Source organism: Biomphalaria glabrata, chromosome 9, assembly GCF_947242115.1.
Source record: "Biomphalaria glabrata chromosome 9, xgBioGlab47.1, whole genome shotgun sequence".
Lineage (NCBI taxonomy): Eukaryota > Metazoa > Mollusca > Gastropoda > Planorbidae > Biomphalaria > Biomphalaria glabrata.
Window position 1 is genome coordinate 25,963,709 of NC_074719.1, and position 22,270 is coordinate 25,985,978.

The 22,270-nt window shown below is 36.6% G+C and overlaps 1 protein-coding gene across 3 annotated transcripts; it reads left to right on the top strand.

The window, feature by feature from the left end:
* Positions 1-332: 332 nt before the first annotated feature.
* LOC106072545 (multivesicular body subunit 12B-like) lies at positions 333-22,200 on the top strand. 3 transcript variants are annotated; one of them, XM_056040653.1, is made up of 10 exons: positions 333-540; positions 3,674-3,752; positions 10,701-10,811; positions 11,109-11,199; positions 12,041-12,173; positions 12,623-12,712; positions 17,465-17,607; positions 18,039-18,100; positions 18,439-18,489; positions 19,437-22,200. In XM_056040653.1, exons 2-10 carry the CDS (start codon positions 3,684-3,686, stop codon positions 19,518-19,520), a joined length of 834 nt encoding a protein of 277 aa, XP_055896628.1. In that variant the 5' UTR covers positions 333-540; positions 3,674-3,683; the 3' UTR covers positions 19,521-22,200. The 3 variants fall into 3 exon arrangements, with proteins under 3 accessions (XP_055896628.1, XP_055896630.1, XP_055896629.1); XM_056040655.1 differs by lacking the exon at positions 333-540 and adding an exon at positions 1,587-1,716; XM_056040654.1 differs by lacking the exon at positions 333-540 and adding an exon at positions 1,587-1,707.
* Positions 22,201-22,270: the final 70 nt, after the last annotated feature.

Consider the following 22,270-nt stretch of genomic DNA (forward strand, 5'->3'; position numbering starts at 1 on the left):
CTCCTCCCCCCCCTCTCATTTTTCGCCGCTAAAACTACGTGGGGTAGAAATAAAAAAGACATCTTTCCATGACTTCTTGGTCACAACGGTCCGGCCCTACTATTTTGTGACGGGTGAATACTACTTTTTCTCCCCCCCCCCCCCTCTTTTGTTTTCGTAGAGTAACTCTAGTCCGACTTGCAGAAATAAAAGAGTGATCTTTCCTTTACTTCTTGTCCAAACTTTTGAGCCATGAAGAGAATTATATATATAACGTTATATAGATTAGGGTAGTGAATTTGTTCCTATTTTTAAACTGCTAGTCATTACTTATGAATGCTTCTTTTGTAATCACTTAATCACTGGGTTTTAGTCTTCTTTTTCTTAGGCTTATGTATGAATTGTATGATATGATCTATACATAGATATAATAGATCTAGATTTAGATCTAAATCTAAAATTTATAAATTAGATCTATATTAATATAGACTTATCTAATTAAATCTAGATCTATATATTTTTAGAATCTAGATAATTTATCTAGTCTAGAGAGAGAGAGAGGTAATTATATAGTAATATTATAATTATTCATTGTTAATCATGTTAAAATAAGTTAAATGTTTAATCATAATGTAGGGATGTTACAATTTTTTTCAGAAAAATTATTTTAAGAATCTTGTTGTCTGATATGTTGTAGATTTGAAAGAGCCTTCTAAATTTATATGAATTATGTATGTATGATTCCTGGTTGAAAGAAAATAAATTTTCTATGTGTGCTTGTCCTTATCATAGCAACCAATGGGCACGATGTGAGGAGATTTGAATGTGTTGAATAAATATGCTTGCCATTTCTTATATATTAATCAACTAGTCCAAAAACATGTTTCAAATGAAAGTTTATTGTTATTAAAATATCTGAACACTAAGCTGCATATTATATACTCATTAGATCTAATTCTACATCTATTTCAAAATGAGTAACTGCAGAAATAAATCAATGTCAGCCATTTTGACATCATTTCAGTCTAAATTTTTTTTAAACTGCTATAATAATTCAACCTATCAGAAAATTGTTTGATGTCACATGACCAATCTGACCAATCACTGTTATCTTGGCATGTAAACAAGAAGGCTAAAATTACAAAGGTTAACAATGGCCTCCAGCATTAGATTCAACTGCTAAATATTAAAAAATTAATAGCATCCAAAGTGCACAGTATTATGTGAAAAGTAAAGCACTGAAATTTAGCCAGAAAAATGCTCTACAATACTGGAGAGTCAAAAGGCGTGGGAATGTTGAGCTTTTTAAACTATACACAAGGGAAATCGAACCTTTATTTAAGTCTAATAAAACGAAACCTTCTACTCCACGTGGGAAAGCGTAATTTCATTCCCGGAAGCCATTTTTATTGGTCAATCAAAAACTATAACTCTTTTACAGAGAAGTATTCAATTAATAGGTTAACAAAGTGCACCTTTAAGGTATGTAAAAAAAATGTCAGAAAAAAGTCGAAACAGTTTTTTGACTTAATAAAAGGGGCGTGTCACCGGATATTCTAACATCCCTACATAATGTTATTTAGTTTATTAAGTTTATTAGTTAGATCTATATATACTAATATAGAATATAGTTAATATACTAATATAGTCATAATATGAAATATACTTGACTTGAGTCTTGACTTATTCAATATTGAATATATTGTAATCACAGTAATGATCCGGGCAGTGAGTAATGTAATATAAATTATTAATAAATATTTTTTATATATTAGTTTAAAAAGTACTTAACTATGAGTACCTACTAACCTAGACTTAGACTTAGGACTTAGAGTTAGAGTTTTTAGTCTTAGACCTTAGACGCCTTAGTCTGAGTTAGTCACCTTAGACGTATTAATAATTATTAATTAAAGTATTAAATTAGAGTAATTAGAGACACAGACAGATAGTCTGAGAGAGCTTTTGAAATATTTTGATATTTTTTTTATATGAGTATGAGTTAATTAATGAGAATTGATGAATACCCAGAGATTGTATTTATATAATATACTTAATATAGGACTATTTCCTAAGCCTAAGGGTGTTTAATATAATTATAAAAAAAACTTCATGCCAAAAAGCATCAGAGAGCTTTTGAAATATTTTGATGAGTTTAAAAATTGATGAAAGTTTTACCTGAATTCAAGTAGGACTATTTCCTAAGCCTAAGCCTGTTTACTGAGCGCCTGAAGGCAGCATGGAAAAACCTTCTCCTAGATACCCCCCCACCCCCACTGTTCCACAACTGAGATTGGACCAAAGCGCTCTGAGCATGCTATAAGTTAAGCATGAAAGTAGCGCTATATAAAAGCCATATAATTTATTTATTTTTAAGAGGAAAGGGAGGGAATAAGTGATATGGGTAATCAATTTCAGGAGTAATAAAGTATATGGTTGGAAAGGGTAGTGAGATGTTAAAGTTTTTAAAGGTGGAGGGGACGAAGCAGGATGTAAAAAGGACTCTATCTAGCTCAAAAATATCAGAGCCTATCATACTATCAAATATTTAAAAATAACTGAAAAGCAGAATATTGTCAGATAGTGTACAGAAAACTGTTTGTTAAGGTGATTGGGGGAGGGGGGGGGGGGAGACAAAAGTGATACTCAAATTTACTGGCTGGTCCAAGTTATATAAAGAGGGTTATATAGCAAAAAAACAAAACAATATGTATATATGTATAGATACTAGATCTAGTGTATAGTATTTATCTATTAGTCTAATTCCAGATTAAAGCTAAATAAAACACCAATATATGTAAATATGTATACAGATCAAATGTAAAATTCAAAATATATATATGAAATACAATGTTTGGATCCACCGATAGTTAACACTTCATAGTTAATAATTCTTTTTTCAAGAAGCAATGCTTTTATTTTAGCATTAAAAGTAAAGTGAGATGTTTTAAAATGTTTCCTCTTGATAACCAACATTACCTTCTAATGTAGCAGATAATCTGCATACTCACTCTCTACTCTTTGAGAAGTTCTTGAATTGACAATGGCAAATGGAGTTGATAATCTTAATCACCAATTCCATTGCTTTGAAAAGTTCTTCAGGAAATGTCTCAGCAAATAGTGCTTCCTAATGAACAATAGAACGGTGGTATCTCATGATAAATTGTTTTCTTTAAAAGTAGCGACATACCTATTTCTTGCACTTGTCATACTTTTCACTTTAAAAATTGAGACAATATTCAACACCTAAGGGAAAGGGTGGAGATACAGGTTCACTGAGGGTCAGAGCAACATGACCTAGGAATAAGATGTCAAAGTATTGTTTCAGTTTAGAAAAATAAAACAAAAACTGGGGAGATCCTATGGGAGGTGGAGAAAAGTTGCAATGAACTTGAAATTGGAGGTCATGACTAATTGTCGTATAGAAGAAAATCCTTTGAGATTTTTTGTCTGAAATTCAAGACTTACATTTTCATTTTTTATGCAGCTTTTGCAGATCATCGAACTCTATGTAAATTTTAACAATAATAATATGTGTAATAATAATATTATTATTTGTAAATAAGAGTCTGTTCTTAAATGAATACATATGTTTTGTTACCAAAGTATTTGAAAATAGGCTAAATAAACTTAAAATTAAAAAAATATATAATTTTGAAATTTGTTCTGTGTATGTCAACATTTTTTTTCCTCTTAGATAACTGACTATGGAATTACCTATCACTCGAGTTTGTATTGTGAGTGATCCAAGTAAATGTCCAGCTAATCACACTGTGGTATGTATCTTTTATCCAATGTGTGAAGCTAATGCATTAAGTAAACATTTAGAAAAAAAAACTCAATTCGTATTATAAAATTCTTCTGTAATTACACTCAGATCCTTTTGTCTAGTGCTATTACAATGCTCCAACAAATATTATATTCTATCTAGATATCAAATAATCTACTTCTGTGCTGACTGGGGTAACATAAGAACAATGTTTAAGGATACGAGCAAAGCCTTCAGACTTCTCACTAGCAAGTCTGCCCTGAGTTTCTCTTTCAGACATTGCGATCTATGGGGCATATGATGTTAAGGTCATCAGATTCTATGGCCAGGGCTTAACGAGCAGTATGTCATGTGGTCAGCACAACTACCAACTGCCTTTACGTTCCCCAACTAACATCAGGTACCCATTAGAGTTGGGTGTACTCGGGGCGCCCTAAAAATCTTACCACATACCAAAAAAAAAAGCAGTGATTCTCACCACACTTTTGTATGTCTCTAAGATCTCAGTGCTCTATAGGTGACACCCAAGGATCTCCTATTGCCTCTCTCAAAAGTGCCTTTGCTCTATAATGGGCTTGTGCTACCTTCCAATAATTATAATTTGCTGGAGGCCAGTGTGGAATGTATAGAGGAAGCACTACTTATCTTTTGACAGCTATGTTGGGTTGTACACCTATTCCTAATGGTGGACGTTAAACTGCGCTCCTCTTTCCTTAGCACTTTTGGAGCTCAAAAGTGCCCTACTTCTTTTCTATCATTGTGTCTGCCTCCTCTTTTCCTAAGTCTGCCTTCATTGATCATCACACTGTCTCCTTAACTTTAAATTCTCACTACGTCCTAGACCAGTCCGTTTGCCGTGGACTGCGACGGGTAAGGGGGGATAAAGAGATCCTGGTGTTTGAGTGGTGGCTATCTGAGGATAAACCACAACAACACAATACTTTGGCTCCAAGTTCCCCTAGACCTGAGACCCAGATGGCCCGCTCTGGGTCAACCGGCTGGTCATGCCGAGCTACCAGCATAGGTCGTCGACCTATGCTGGAGGGCGGTGGCTGGAGGGTCAATCAGGGAGCTGCTGTATCGGACACATGTCCGATGTAGCAGCTGACTGAGTATAGCACCTGTGTAGCCCTGGCGGGCTCATTCTGGACATCCGAATGGCCCGTCCCCTTGTTGGACTCGATGGCGGGTGGGGAGCACAGGTGCCGAATTAACCAAAATATATATGGACAAAAAAACACACACAAAACTACTTGCCCCAGACCTATGTCTGGGCAAGAAACGACGAATTGACGATAAAAAAGAGGAGGTCCCAAAAAGCTGTGCCACCTGGCCATCATTTCTGGTGGTTAGATGCACAGAGGAGGGAAAAAGCCTGACCAAGTTGAGCCCTTTTATTATCTATAAGGGACTCAAGTCAGTAGTGGGAGAGCCCAAGAGTGTGTCTAAGCTACACAAAACAATGGAACTCCTTGTAGAAGTAGACAGCAAGACACACTCTGATGGGCTTTTAAGATGCAGAAGACTCTGTGATCTCCAAGTGGAAGTCATGCCACACAAGAGTCTGAACACCAGCAGAGGTGTAATCAGCTCTAGGGACCTACTGGAATGTTCCGAGAAGGAAATAGTGGAGGGCATTGAAGGAGTCACCCATGCCCGGCGCATTACCAGGCGCAGGGAGGGTGAGGAGGTCAAAACCGCCACTATTATCCTCACATTCGGAACTAGGACACCGCCAGAGTATGTGAAGGCAGGATACCTACGAGTTCCAGTGAGGCCCTACATACCTAACCCCATGAGGTGCTTTAAGTGCCAGGGTTATGGACACGGCGCGGCAGTCTGTAAGAGGAACACTGTGTGTGCCAGATGTGCTGGAGAGGGTCATGAGGACAAGGGCTGCACAGCCCAGTTCAAATGCCCAAACTGTCAAGCTGGCCACTCAGCCTACTCCAAGGACTGCCCTGTGTGGAAACAGGAGGTTGCCGTGCAGGAGTACAAGGCAAGAAACGGATGTACCTTTAGCCAGGCGAAATCGGCTGTACTGGCCCTACCCAAGGGCCAATTCGGCTTGACAAAGACCTACGCCCAGGCTGTTGCTAAGAAAGGAAGATCCATAGCCACACAGACGGACACATTGACCCCACCACCCCCTCCTCCTCCCCCAACTCAGAAGAAAACACCGCCAAAGAACACACCTCTGAAGAAACAAGAAAGCCCTGTTGTCATGCTAAAGAACAGGTTCTCTGTGCTCGCTGATGAGAGCATGGAGACTGAGCAGCATGTCAAAACCAATACTCCGGGAGAACCCGGAGACATCATGTCTGACACAGGTTCTCCTCAGAGAACCCAGCCAGACACCCCAACCTCTACTGAGTTAGAGGTTGACCAACTCCCTAAGGGGAGAAATCAAAGCGGAGAGGATGCCCGAGGTGAGAGAGGAGGAAATAACCTCCGCTCTAACCAGAGGGATCTCCCCTCTCCAGAGAGAAAGACTTCCCCCAAAAGGGGATTGTCCTCCTCTCCATCCAAACCCAAGAATAAAAATACCAAGGTCACTGGAATAAAGGGAAACCCCTCCGGGGGCCTCCCAAGGCCAAATAGCTCCAAGTAGGTCATCTAGAATAAGCCATGGATTCCAGAATTGTACAGTGGAATTGTAGAGGCCTCAAGGCCAATTACGAGGAAATGCAGCTACTGATGGACTCTGAGACTCCTGTAGCTGTCTGCTTACAGGAAACATTTCTAAAAGATTGCATCAGCTTCCGAAGCTACCGTGCTTACACCAAGAATGTTGAGGATGCAGAGAGAGCATCAGGTGGAGTCTGTATCCTTGTGAAGGATAGCATCCCCCATGAGAGGGTAGAACTACAGACCACACTACAGGCCGTAGCAGCTAGGATAACCCTTCACAAGGTTATCACTTGCTGCAGCCTGTATCTACCACCAGGCGCTCCATTAAACCGAACAGACATGGAGGACCTATTGAAACAACTCCCCCGGCCTTATTTAATCCTTGGGGATTTCAATGCCCATAACACCATGTGGGGATCCAACAATACCAACACAAGAGGTCGTATGCTGGAGGATATCTTCCTCCAACATGATTTATGCATACTTAATGATGCATCACCGACCTACTTGCACCCAGGAACTGGATCATTCACATGCATTGACCTCACCGTATGCGTCCCCGGACTTCTGGACGATTTTAAATGGTCAGTTAGCAATGATCTACGGGGAAGTGATCACTTCCCAATCATCATTACTAACAATCTCCCTTCATTGGGACGACCTCAGCGGTGGAAACTGAATAAGGCCGATTGGGAACAATTCCAAAAAAGATGCTCTGAGGATATCACAGAAAATATCCTCCATGAACAGAACCCAGCTGATACCTTTGCTAGCAAGCTACTAAGTATAGCCAGGAAAGTTGTACCCCTAACCTCTGCAAATCCAAAACGGCCTTGCAAACCATGGTTTGATACAGCTTGCAAAAGTGCTATTGGTGATAGGAAAAAACGACTGGCTGCATTTATAAAGAATCCTTCCCAGGAAAACCTAAAGCTATTCAGGATAGCTAGAGCAAAGGCTAGACAAACCATACGGTCAGCCAAAAGGAATTCCTGGAGAAGTTTTGTCGGCAGTCTGGATGCCAAAACTTCTGCTAGAGCGGTTTGGAAGGCAGTAAGGCGAATCAAAGGGAAAGAATCAAATGCAATAGGGCATTTGAAAAACCAAGGACGAACTGTCACGTCCCCCAGAGAAATAGCTGACTGCCTTGCATCCTCAATAGCAGAAAAATCATCCACTGCACACTACACGCCAGAGTTCCAAAAAGTCAAAACCAGGGAGGAAAGACACCCCATTGATTTCAGGTCAGAGAACAATGAAGACTACAACAAACCGTTCTCGCTTGAGGAACTGAGGGAATCGCTGGACAAGTCACATGACACAGCGCCTGGAGAAGACGAAATCCATTACCAGTTCCTCAAGCACCTTCCCGAACCCTCATTGGCAGTCCTACTAGGGGTCTATAACTGTGTGTGGCAAACAGGCGCTTTCCCAAACAGCTGGAGGAAAGCCACAGTTATACCGATACCTAAACCGGGAAGAGACGGCTCTGACCCAGCTAACTATCGACCAATAGCACTAACAAGCTGCATCTGCAAAACCATGGAAAGAATGATTAACAGTAGGCTGGTCTGGTACCTGGAAAGGAATAAAGTGATCTCAAACTACCAGTGCGGATTCCGGCAGGGGCGGACAACAACTGACCACCTGGTAAGGCTGGAAGCTTATATTAGAAATGCATTACTCAGAAGAGAACATCTAGTAGCTGTATTCTTCGATATAGAAAAGGCCTATGACACAACCTGGAAACATGGCATTCTACGTGACCTGGCACTTATGGGGCTTAAGGGACACCTCCCCCGTTTTGTGGAGGAATTCCTGAAAGATCGAAAATTTCAGGTCCGAGTGGGCAACTCCGCTTCTGACACTCATGACCAGGAAATGGGTGTACCCCAGGGCAGCATTCTGTCAGTCACCCTGTTCAACATTAAAATAAATAGCATCATAAATGCGCTGTCCCCTGGCATAGAGTGCTCTTTGTATGTTGATGACTTTGTCATTCTTACTTATGGGAAAAACATGAACACCTTAGAAAGGAAATTACAGTTATGTTTAAACAAAATTCAGGGTTGGGCAAACTATAATGGTTTCAAATTCTCTGACTCCAAAACAGTTAGTATGCATTTTTGTAATCTAAGGGGGCTCCACCCAGACCCTGAACTATTTATACACAAAAAGAAGATCCCTGTCGTGAAAACTACAAAATTTTTAGGCCTCACCTTAGATTCCAAATTTAATTTTCTCCCCCACATTAAGGAACTTAAGAAGAAATGCCAAAAGTCATTAAACATACTAGGAGTACTCAGCCATACGGACTGGGGAGCTGACAGAGATACCTTGCTGCTGCTCTATCGGAGTCTAATTCGATCCAAGCTAGACTACGGATCCATAATATATGGAGCAGCAAGGAAGTCGTACCTAAAAATACTGGAACCAATACAAAATGCTGCCCTGCGTCTCTGTCTCGGCGCGTTTCGTACATCACCTATCCCAAGTCTCCATGTGGAGGCTGGAGAACTCCCCATGGATATAAGAATGAAAAAGCTTGCAATGCAGTATATAGTCAAGCTAAAATCCAACCCCACAAACCCTGCTTTTGACTCCATATTTAACCCCACAGAGGTAGAATTATACAATCGAAGGCCTAACGTCATACAGCCGTTGGGCCTTCGAATGAGAGAACCCATCCAAAATTTAACCCCACCCATTGACCAAATCTCTAAAATAGAAACCCCTCAGAATCCTCCTTGGCTAATGAATAAACCTAAATTAAATTTATCCCTCCTTAATTTCAAAAAAGAAAATACAGACCCAAGCATACTACAAGTCCACTTTAGGGAACTGCAGGAGAGCTACGGAGATTGTGGCACCATCTACACAGACGGATCCAAAATGGAGGGAAAGGTCGCATGTGCCTGCTCCTTTCGGAACAAAACAATCTCCCGTAGACTCCCCGATGGCTGCTCCATCTTTACGGCCGAATTGCACGCAATATTGCTTGCACTTATGGCCGTAAAAGCATCAGAAAGGAGTAAATTTATAATCTGCTCCGACTCCAAATCTGCATTGCAAGCTTTGGGGCGGATGAAGACTGACATCCCATTGGTACATAAGAGCCTGAAGCTGTTGGACCTAATAACAGCCGACCGTAGGGATGTCACCTTCATCTGGGTCCCCTCCCATGTTGGCATTGAGGGAAACGAAGCCGCAGACAGAGAAGCAAAGAGAGCCCTAAATCATGCGGTGTCAGGAACCCAAATTCCCTACTCGGACCTGAGACAAAGTATTGCCTCTGCCACCTATCGAGAGTGGCAGAACCGATGGGAGGCTGAGACTCACAGTAAACTCAGGCAGATTGTGGCGGATGTCAGGTGGCGGCCCACATCTAAGGGTCTGACAAGGCGTGGTAGCACAACCATGTCCAGACTTAGGATTGGCCACACCTACATCACGCACTCTTTTGTACTGAAGAGAGAGGAGCCCCCACTTTGCGAGTACTGTGACTCTCGCCTCACCGTGGAACATATCCTCGTTGATTGCCCCAGATACCAGGATGTCAGGGCGAAACATTTTAGAGCCACTAATCTAAAAACACTATTTAATAATGTCGACCCTGGGAAGGTACTGGGCTTTATTCGGGAAGTGGGGCTATCTACGAAGATCTGATTTCTGAATTTGTGAACATGCACTATTTACATTAGATTTTTACCAAATATTTAAATTTTTACTACCTTTACTATTTTAACTGTGAATAGACCTTAATTTTAATTATATGACTGTATAGAATCTGGCCCTTGTTGTTTAGAGAGAGAGTAGTCCTTAAGGGACTGCAGGCACGACATGGCCTAAATTGTGCCGATGTGCCTCAAATCAACAATCAATCAATCCTAATGGTGGATGATTTTTTTTGTGAGTTTTAAGGAGGACTGTGTAACAGAGTTGCCTCTTTGAATCACTGTAAAGATCAACTTTGATGCCATTTTGTCCTTACTGGCATAGAGGAAAGCTTCTGGCTGCAGATGGCTTAGAGGTCATTAGGCAGGCATCGAAGGCTAAAAGAAAAGCTATTGCTGAAAACGGGTATATGTGATGAAAACAAAAACTTAACTTTGGATTACATGTAATAAAATAAGCAAGTCTTGACTGGGTTTTCATGGTCATGTGAAATACTGCACTCAGAGCTATTGTTATTTATACTAGATAGGTGAGATTTAGAAGACTATCAGAAAAATCTGGTACCAACACCATTTTATTCTTGACTATAATATTTATCTGATATTGTTGCTGATAAATAACTATTGAAGTTTTCTTCTTCGTGTTTTAGATTACTAGAACATATGAAAGCTCAGAGGATGCAGATTTATGGAGAGAGAAAGGATTTTTTGGTAAAAGGTCAATGCGTTATTTGTGTATTGAAAGACAGGCACCATCACCAGTAAGTCTCATTCTTAGTCATTGGAAAATATACAGTCTAACCTACACTAGGGCTTGTAAATCATTTAGTGCAAAATTATTTAATTGATGCATATTACTAACTATATTAGCCCTGGTAGAATATCCAATGCAATATTATTAAATTGATGCTGCTAACTATACCATTGCAGGTATTCAATGTAATATTATTAAATTGATGCATCATACTAATGATGGAATACAAACTGTTACATTACACACTGTTTTTTCTGCTGGTGTTTATGCTTATTTATGTATAATGTTAGAATATGCTTTTCAGACTCAAGATGTTTTGGTGGATGTAGCAACAATCAATGAAAAAGACAGTGTTCCAGCAGGGTTTACTGTTCTAGAATTCACTGTTGATACAAGTGAGTAATATTCATCAATATCTTGTAACATGTGGATTCAATGAGTGACATCTCAAATAAAGGTTGAGTTTTTTTTTTATTGGTCAAATGTTGGGCTCTGGGAAGAGATGTGGAAGTGTTAATCTAAGAGACTGAAATTCTGGCCCTCTCAGATGTCAAAATAAATTAAAACTTTTGTGATGTTTTGAAACAAGAACAATGATATGTCATGTCTTCCCAGTTATTAAACCCTGAGGTGGGAATATGGAGGTTTTACACACACACAAAGATACTAACACACAGTTAATAGTTTCTAGTCCTAAGCTATTTATATAATGAAAGTTATTTAGGTTCATAAAACAGTGCTTTACATTTCGATATGTATAGTACTAAATAATATATTTTTAAAGTGTTTTGAATCATAAATTTAAAAAACACTTTCCAAAACTGATTTGTGCATGATGAAAACCTTGTTTTGCATGTGAGTGAGATTTAATAACAAAAGATTTATTCTTCTGAAGGACATTTTATTAACAATTGAGTGTTATATACACTATTAAATATTAATCATGAAATAAAATTACAAATTAAATATAAAAATGTATGAAATAGTTAAGCTTTTCCAAATTTGATATAAAGAAGTAATTTTTTTTAAATTCTATAATTGTTAGAGCAATGAAAGAAAAAGATTATCATGACATATTGTCAAATAAAGAGCAAGATGATTTTTAGTTTTCTTGTGTCATAATCAACCACACCTCAGTTGTCTAGAAGCTACAAAACAAGTTGGTGATATGTCATCTCAAAACACCAAATATTGCATTTCTCAAGCAGACCTTTATTTATGATATATTTTTTATAGAAGAGAAAGCGTCCCAGAAGAAATTAATTTGTGTTCGATGGATGGCACCTTCATTAACCAAGGATGCCATCACTGACCTCATTTTTCTCAACAGAAATCAAAGAAAACCTCCCCAAGGCTACACTGCTGTTGGGTTGGTATTGTATATGTTACACTTTTAGTTACTTTTACTATGATAATAAAAATACAATTAATTTAAACAATTTTTTTTTTTTTTAGTTTGTTTCCAGTTAAAGAAATTATCTATGTGTACTTACATATAAAATAAATAATTCAAAATGCTTTTTTTGAAACACAGAAACAAATAAAATATTCTTGCTGAGGTTTTGATAAAAAGAAATTAGGCCTGTCTATGGGTATTTACATAACATATAAAATAAATAATTCAAAATGCTGATTTTAAATCACAGAAACAAACAAAATATTCTTGCTGAGGTTTTGATAATTAAATCAAAATCAATTTTTAAATAAGAATTTTTAAATAAGAATTTTATAATGATAGATTATTATGATGAGGGATATGATTTTTAGTTATGCTGTTTTTCTAAACAAATGTTACTTTATTTTTATATATATTTGTAGTGACATCAATGGCATGTACTTGTGTTACAAAATGGGTTCCCTGCCACAGAGTAATTTCCAGATGACATCAGCACCACCTCTGTACAGCCTGTAAGTCTTACAACATTATCTCTAGAAGTTATATACTACATGTGTTTTGGATGCAGCATGTATTTATTGTTCAGATTAAATTGTACTGATGTAAATGTTTGTCATTTATTTTCTCTGACCTATTAACACTATCTGGCTGGTGTACCAGTTTTTTTGTAATTTACAAATTGTCTCTATGCCAGTGTCAGTACTTGCCTATTTCATGAAAAAAAAATGAGAATCTAAAAATAACCAACCAATTGTAATAAAACCACACTTATAGCTTTGCATAAGGCTGCCCCTATGTGATTACTTTAAATTGGTGTGGTTTTACATGAAAATTTGCAATAAAATGAACCAGGCATGTAAAAGGTAGTTCTAGGCTTGTAATAAGCTTAAGATGATCCAAATTTTAGTTGATTTAGACTCTTAGGGTCAGAATTTGATTAAGAAGAATGTTTTTTTACTTCCATTGAAATCAAGAGTGAGAGATTGAAAAGAAAGAAAAAAGATTTTCATTAAAGATAGTAAAGAGGGCATAGCCTTCAGGAGCTTAGGCATAATGGATGGTTGGTTTTAGTTGGCTAAGGACAGGTAGGGTTAAAGATTATGTTAAGTAAAAAAAAAAGTGTTATTGTTCCTGAAAAGTTATTAGTTTAGGTTATAACCATATTAGCAAACATATTCCTACTTTTGTATAAATATTGGATGTAGGTGGTAGAAGGTAATGTGTACGTAGCATGACAAAATGGCCTTACATTATCTTCTCTTTTGAAGTAACGTCTGTAATAGGGGTGCACCGGATAGTCCCTCCGGCTCCGGCTTCTGCCGAATATCCGGCATTTTTTACTATCCGGTGCTATTCAGCTCCGGTCGGATATCACTACCGGATAGTAAAAAGTATATAATTTAATATGCATAAAGTGAACCTCGTTCCATTACTGTCTGTTATAGAATGTATTAATGTTTATATGAAAACAAAATAATGTGCTTAAAAATAGAGCCATTATGAATATGCACCAAACATCGTTTATTATAAAGACAAGGCGTGTTAATAACTTAATATAAATAGAGATGAAACTTTACATCATAAATGCGCTTTACATACAGAGCAACAATGGCTGGCACTTTTTTCAATTGTCTTGACCTTTGAGTAAGTTAGTTAACATGTTAAAATGCTACATTCCTTGACTACGTCATGCTGACCAGACGTCTGTCTAGCTGTGCGGGTATATCTCCAGAGGTAGAGATGAACAACTCCCACCCCCTTTTATTTGTTTAGTCCAGCACATTGAGTTTTTTATGGGCGGGTAACCACAAGTTAAATACGATGGACGTAGGTTTAATGTCAGCGTATTGACACTCTCTAGTGGCCACACCTTTCGAGGGAACTAGTTTGTTTACTTAGTAGTTAATCTTTATTGGGGGGGGGGGGGGGCTGGACTACAAGAGCCACACCTCTAAGGTAACCAGGTAGATTTCTAGATGAACAACTCCCTCCCCCTTTTATTTGTTTAGCCCATCACATTGAGTTCGTTGATTGACAGGTGACCCCAAGTCAGATACGATGGACGTAAGCACTCTCTAGAGGTCACACGAGGGAACTAGGTTTGTTATGGGGGGGGGTAGACTAGACTTTACATTATAAATTCGTATTACATACGTAGCAGCGATGTCTGGCACATTTTAAAAGCTTGTCTTGACCTTTGAGTGGACTTGTAAACACGTAATATTCCTTAACTACGTCACACTGATAATCTGTCTAGATGTGTGGGTATATCTCCAGATGTAGAGATGAGCAACCCCCACCTCCTTTTGTTTGTTTAGTCCATAACATTGAGTTCACAGATAGGCAACTGACCACATTAAGCCAGATGTCAACGTGTTGACACTGTCTAGAGGTCACATCTTATGAGGGAACTGAGTTTGTTTACTTGGAGTAGAATTTTTATTAGGGGCGGGACTACAAGCCAAATCTCTATAAGGTTAATCTAGTATGAGTTTGTTTATTATGAGATAGGTTGTCAATCAAGGGTCTGGACCACAAACCAAATTGTTAAGACATATTGACACTGTCTAGAGGTCACTAGATGATGACACTAAGTTTGTTTACTTGAAGAGAAATGTCAATTAGAGCGCTGAACTACAGGACACACCCCTACAAGTATTTTGTTACACAAGCCACGGGTATAAAAGTGGCTTGCAAGGGCATTTAGTAAATTAAATAATAATGATAATGGCTGATAAAAAGTCATCACTTATATGGCGTTACTTTAATGTCAAAACAATGGACAACTCTAAAGCAGTTTGCAATGCTTGTAAAATAGTAATGTCACGTGGTAAACCAGGCAAACCTAAAGACTTCTCAACCACCACTCTGATTAGTCATCTACGCTCGAAACACCCAGACTTATTCAACGAAATGACTGCATTGAAATCAGCATTAAGTAATATCACTGCCTGTGCCAGTACGTCTACGAGCTCCAGTGATTCGTCAAGCCTCACACACAAGCAGCAACCAGGGATTAAAGAGGTCTTAGACAAAGCTAAATTGTGGGATATTAATAGTGATAATGCTAAACGCATTCACTTGGCCATAGCAAAGATGATTGCAACTGACATGGAACCTTACCAAGTAGTTGAGAAGCCTGGATTTATTGGACTTTTACAAGTACTGGAGAAAAGATACACTGTGCCTAGTCGCAAATATTTTACAGAAAGTGTTATTCCAGATATCTACGACAATATTTCCTCAAAGCTTCGTGAAATGCTATCTGATGCTAAAAGCATCGCTTTCTCAACGGACACTTAGACAGCTGATAATACCACCGAATCATATTTTGGTTTAACTGCCCATTGGTTGAATGAGTCATTTGACCGAAGCAGCTATGTTTTGCATTGTACAAAATTTAATGGCCAGCATACGGCTGCAAATTTGCTGTCAGCATTCGAAACATCACTTGAAAATTGGAACATACCTCGAGAAAACTGTCATTTGGTTCTACGTGACAATGCAGCAAACATCACCAAATGCTTTCGTGATGGTAAATGGTGTTGGTTGCTTTGCACATACAATACAACTTTGTGTACACGACGGTGTTTTGAGTCAGCGATGTGTAGTGGATATGATTATTGCAGCACGAAAAATAGTATGCCATTTTAAACATTCGTCCTCGGCATCTGACCGTTTACATAACATACAGAGCGAACTGGACCTTCCACAACATCAGTTGATTCAAGACGTCACTACCCGCTGGAACTCGACCTTCCTTATGTTAAAGAGGCTGTTGGAGCAACGTCGAGCCATAACACTGTACTGTGCAGAAAATGAAAAATTAAGCAATTTATCTCCAAGCCAGTGGTCTGTTGGTGAGAAAGTGGCTGTTCTTCTACAACCTTTTGAGGAAGTTACCAGTGAAGTAAGTGCAGCTGCAGCTTCTATTTCCATTGTAATTCCATTAGTACATGTTCTGAAGACATTCCTGCAGCGTGAGGGTAATGATAAAGGAATTAAAAATATGAAAAGTACATTACTCGAATGCTTGAACAGCAGGTTTGAAAACTTAGACAACAACCGTCTGTACAGCATAGCAACATTGCTTGACCCTCGTTTTAAATCTCTTGTACTAAATGAGAATGCATGCACTGAAGCAAAGGCAGGAGTCCTAATTTGTGCAACACGTCACCAAAATTCTGTCACAGAAAGTGTAACACAAGCACACCTCTTCTCTGAAGCAGTTGAACCGCCAACAAAAAAGGCCAGGTTAGCTGAATCCAGTTTGTGGGACTGTTTTGATGAATTGGTGGCACAAGAAGAAGCTAGTGTACCAACGGTCGTCAAAGTACAAAGCATTATGTATTCTTTTGTAAATAAATAAATAAATATTACTGTTGAATTACTTTTTCTAACGTGTTAACTTTAAATCTTACTCTTGTGTTATGCGTGTCTTGATTGAATCACAATATTCTTAATAATAATTTAAGAGTGTTAAGTCACTCCTCGTTATTACTGAAATTACTTAAGATATTTACATAGCCACTATCTGTATTAGGTACAAACCAGAAGAGGTTTGTGGCCTTTAAAACACAAGCCTAATGACAAGTTGATGGTGTCATATACATGAACACAAACATCCACCCACTATACAACTTAGACTGTACTTAAGAGAGATTTACGCTATAAAACCAAGATTGAACTTTACCTTTACCTTAGTTACATATAAGTTTATATATTCTGCATGAGTTATCCCACATTTACAATTAGCGGCCTCATACATACGCACACACCATCTCATGTTACAAAGATTAGTTTATGATAAGCATATCTGCAAAAAAAAATGCTCAATCAGTGATAGAGTTTAAAGTAAGAAAGTAAATAACAAAATAATATGAATATAGGTATGTTATATAGAAGATTTGCAAAAACTTCAGTAAAACGAGCTGTTTGAGTCATGTAGGTATCCGGCTCCGGCCGAATATCTAATTTTACTATCCGGTTATATCCGGCTCCGGCCGGATATCAAAAAGTACTATGCGGTGCACCCCTAGTCTGTAATCTATAAGATATGAACTTACATTGAAACAAAATTAAACATAATTGAACATAAAATGTATACTTTCAACACTGTTTCCTGAATACATTTTAGTGAGATTGACTGTTGGCATTCAAATTTGTTTTGCTGTAGGTCAAGGATAGAATTAGAAATTAAAACTACTTTTTGCTACTATTGAGACATTTTTTATTTTACAATTCCTTTTTTTTTTTTTTTTCAGCCCTCAGCCAACAACTTCTACTCTGCCTTATGCTATCAGTCCTGCTGTCGGTGTTAAGCCAGCGATGACAAGTCCAGGTACATTGTCGAGAACTGGTCCACCCGAACAATCCTCAAATAGTCTAGCTACCAGTCATATCAATCGTAAGTCTGAAATCACACTGTAGCCATTAACTAGAAGTATTTCTTACATGATCTGTTCTAACTAGAGCAAGTCAGTTTTCCTAAATAGTTTTTTTTTTCTTTTTTTTTCCAAAGCTAAATAAATATTTATGTAATTTGTCCACATAAAATTAATTGTATTTCTTGATTAGTTTCTTATCAGTTTGGTGTCTAATTATAGTGTGCTCTGTTCATTAACTACCCTTACTGTTATCAGATATTTATTATAAGTGTACAATGTACAAATCTTGGTATCAGTCAAGATTTAATATAAAATATTTTGAATTAGTAGAGCCTATTTCAGTCTTGCTTTAAAACTTGTTTACCAGTGTTTAAGAGAGTGTTCCATCTAGTACAAAGAATATTAAGTGTTAAGTTCACAGAAAAGAGTAAGAATTTCTCTTTATTTTCAGCTATATCAGGTATAGAGTGGAAGATGAACCAGAAGTATAAACTGATTCTAGAATTTCAGCAGGTACTTTCCTTTATTTTAAAACTATTTCTTAGTCTGATTTCATCAGGTACTATCCTTAAGATTTAAACTTTTTCTTTGTCTCATTTTTCTTCCTTGCTAAATGTCTGCATATTTTTGACATGATCTGTTTAGCTGAATTAAGTAATAATAAATAAATATATTATCGATTTTTAAACAGTATAAGTAATCTACTGATATTGACTGTTAACTTTTGTTTTAAAATTGAGATACATTTGACACTAGATCTAAAAATAAAACTGAAATAACTGACAAATAAAATATTTATTAGACTAGTAATATTTTTGTATGTGAAGCTCTTCTGTTTTATTATTGTGCAGGTGACAATCCCTGATTTAAAACTTAAAAGTTACAAAGATCTTGATGAACAGGTTTGTGTTTTTGTTCTGTTATTTTATCATCTGTTGTATTGGCTTTGTAGATTGGTTTTAAAAAGAAAACTAAATTATAATTTAAAAAGGGTACTCAATGTTTTGGTACAGCCGTTTTAGTGAGAGAAGTTCACGATAATTTATAAAACAAATCTTTTTATTTATAATATACATGGCTTTTTCCTATACCAAACTATATTATATATAGTATATGTCCTCCTTCGGAAAAAAAGTTCTAATAATTTTGACTATTTCATGAATGCATATTACTAACAATGGCTGCCATGTTGTGTAGCATGGACTCAGGACATGTTGTCTTGATGGTCCCAGCACCACACACACATCTTTTGATCTCCCATATCTAATAAACAAAAAATAACCATTGTTTTTTTACATTAAAAAAAACATAAACTTGAACAAAAACACATACAAAATATAGATACATGTTATTCTTTTTAGAACATTAAATTGAACATATATAATGTGACTAAAACATTTTATGTCAAAACGACTCAAGCAAAAATGGCCATGCCAAGATGTCCTGCTTTGATTTAAAAATGTCCTATTTATGAAATTTTCCCCCTGAAAGATATTAATGTATACAAAATAAGTTAGCAAGTTACATGTAAATTGGCAAAAGTAATTTTAAGATTAAAATAAATCTCTTAAAATTTTTAATTAGTTTGAGTCATGTCATTTGTTGATGAGAAATATTAGGATGAGAATTTAAAAATGTGATTACTTACTGAATATGATAATCTACTTTTAAAGAAAAGAAAATTAATTAATTTTTTAAGTTATTAGTTATGATTTAAAACAAAACCAAACAAATCCCACTTTAGAATGTTGTTTGACAGAAAAAGTGCACTTCTTTATGTGTCTTGAATACACTCTAATAACTTGTTTAATTCCATTAGTTTCAACGACTGCTATTTTCTCTATTTCAGTATCCCTATGACTTTAATGTTGAATACTCAGTGGCTAAACATCAACACCAAGACTTCCCTCCCTTACACAAACTGCAAACGTAAAAATACCAAGACAGCACAAGGTTTTATAGGCACAGATCAAAAGGTCAACATTGACATCATGTGATACACACATTTTTTGTTCTTTTCAGCTTTAATTTTATTCCTAGCAATACTCTGGTATTTGTTTTTGTATTTTTTCTTGGTATTCTCAAAGCACTTTTTAGTTTTAGAAATTATTTTGGAATTAAAGTGAAAATATTTGAAATGCAAATGATATAATAATACCCCCCCCCCCTCCCCCAAATTGATTTGATTAGAATACACATTGATAAACTAAACTCATTCTTTACATTTTTAATGAGTTCATGTTTAATTTTTTTTAATTAATCAAATATTTTATAAATGATTTACAGAGTGCCATTTTTATTTAGTTGACTAAGTTTATGTACAAATGTCTCATACCAAGCCATTGCCCAAACACATACACACACATAAGGCTATTTATTATCTTCCTTTTTTTTTAATTTTAAATATGAAATACATTAGCAATTTATTTTCAGGCATTTTTTAATTCAATTCATTTAAAACTTGAGGAAAAGTAATTATTTGTAATTACCTAAAAAAACAACAACATCTAAATAGGCTAAAATGTAAATCAAACTGTTTCAAACCAATGTGCAGCCCTAGCGTAGGTTGTTGCTTAGGCAGTTTGGTTAAGCCAGTGTTTTCAATTTGTTTCCCCACAGCTCTGTTTTAACCCTAGCCTGGAATCATTGTACTGTCCACACACTATACTTGTGTAATGTACTCTTGAAATATAAAGTAACTTTTGCTACATTTTCACTGCAGCTAAATTTGTAATATAATTTAAACATTTATTTTACATTATTTTTTAATTCACTTTTGTCATTAAACCCTTTATAATTATTGACATTCAATCATTAACTGAAATGTGTCTGTACAAGTTTGACAGAGTAATCATTTTGATATTTTACATTCAATTTGTTTTCAGTTTGTATCTGTGTAGATCATCAGATTGTTGGTTGCTTTGTTTTGTTTTTTGTAAATCATTTGACTTAATATAAACATTGAGTTTAGAGTGTATTTGAAGGACACAGTTGGTGGGGGTGGGCGGGTGGAGAGGAGTTTCAGGATAGGGTTAATTTGAAATTATCATGAACTATTCAACATTAAATTTTGGTGTTTAACAAATAGTTCAGTGACTTAAGAGCTGAATCAGTTCACATGAATGACTATAGAATCTGTTGTCCCATCCCCCTAGACAAAATTATTCCTTGTTAAAGTTCAATACTCCCCTGCCCCCAGCATAGTCAATACAGGAAAAAATGTTAAACACCAAGGTTCTGCCCTGTAACCCTTAGGTGGAGCTAACCACTGCCCCAGATCCCTTGGTTGGCTGGGGAGGAGTATCTTTTATCATTCAAATAACAATGTGCCCCCCACTTTCATAGAAAAATTCTAGGTGTATAAATTATTAAATTAAACCATTTTATATCTTATAACAGATTTCCCTCAGCCTCCTGATTTACCAGGAGCTCCTGGAAATCTCCTGAAATTGCAAAATATACAAAAAGGTCCTTGAAATATTCGGAAATTATTTAAATCTTTTGAAAACTCATACAAATCTTGTGAAATATATGGACTAAAATTGTCATTTTGGGTGTCCATGTCATTCAAAATGGAAAACGCCAATCCTACGCGCAATAAATAAAAACGGCATTATGCAATACCGTAATTGTGGAATGTAGTGAAAGAAGCTTCTTGCACCTCAAACAAATGAAGAATTACTTGAGGTCAACAATTCTCAAAGATAGATTCAAACATTTGGTAATTCTTGCTATTGAGCGTGATCTATGTAGGAAAAAGAATTCTTATGATATACTGTATGACTTCGCTACATGCATGGCTCGTGTAGAAATTTTATGCGTAGTAAAGAAAGAATAAAATGCAAAGAAGAATATATTTTCTAATACAAACTTCACAAATTATCCATATCCCTACCCAAACTGGGCTCCGCAAAATTCATTTCGCGTTGGGCCCCACAGTGGTTAAGTCTGGCCCTGCTATTTAGTGACGGTGAATACAGAGTAGATTACTTGTTCTCTTTCCATGACTTCTTGGTCACAATGGTTAAGTCCAGCCCTGTTATTTAGTGACGGGTGAATACTACTTGTTCTCCCCCCTCTTTTTTTTTTTCCTCTAAATCTAAAATTATGTGGGGTAACTCTTGTCCGCCTGACTTGCAGAAATAAGAGAATGATCTTTCCATTACTTGGTGTCCTAACTCTTGAGCCATGAATTGAATTATATATATAGATAGATGCTGTGCTGTTTCTCTTCAGTCTTGAGCAGTAGGATAGGTTGATCTAGTTTCATATTTTCTGTTCTATTTCTCTTCCAATGACTGAAGACTTTGAATTGTTGTGATTCTTCTTTACTTGTAATGTTTCTTTTCCACTTGTTATTGGAAGACTTTAGGATGTGACAAGATGTCTTCATTCACTTAACAATTAGTTGCCATTACATTTATTGACATGAATAGAGAGAGACAATTAGATACAGACATTTAGATACCTTGAAGAATACTGATCTAGTTGTTGCTGTTATTGAAAAAATATCAACAAAAAATTTTTTGTTGTTGAAAAATTCAATTTGTTCCATCTGATCATATTGACAATTGTATATATATTCTTATAAATAAAGGAAACTTAGTACCAGATTTACATTGGCTTGTTGTTGGTTTATCAATAAAAATATACTGAAAGTGAGGTCAATACTTCAATACAACT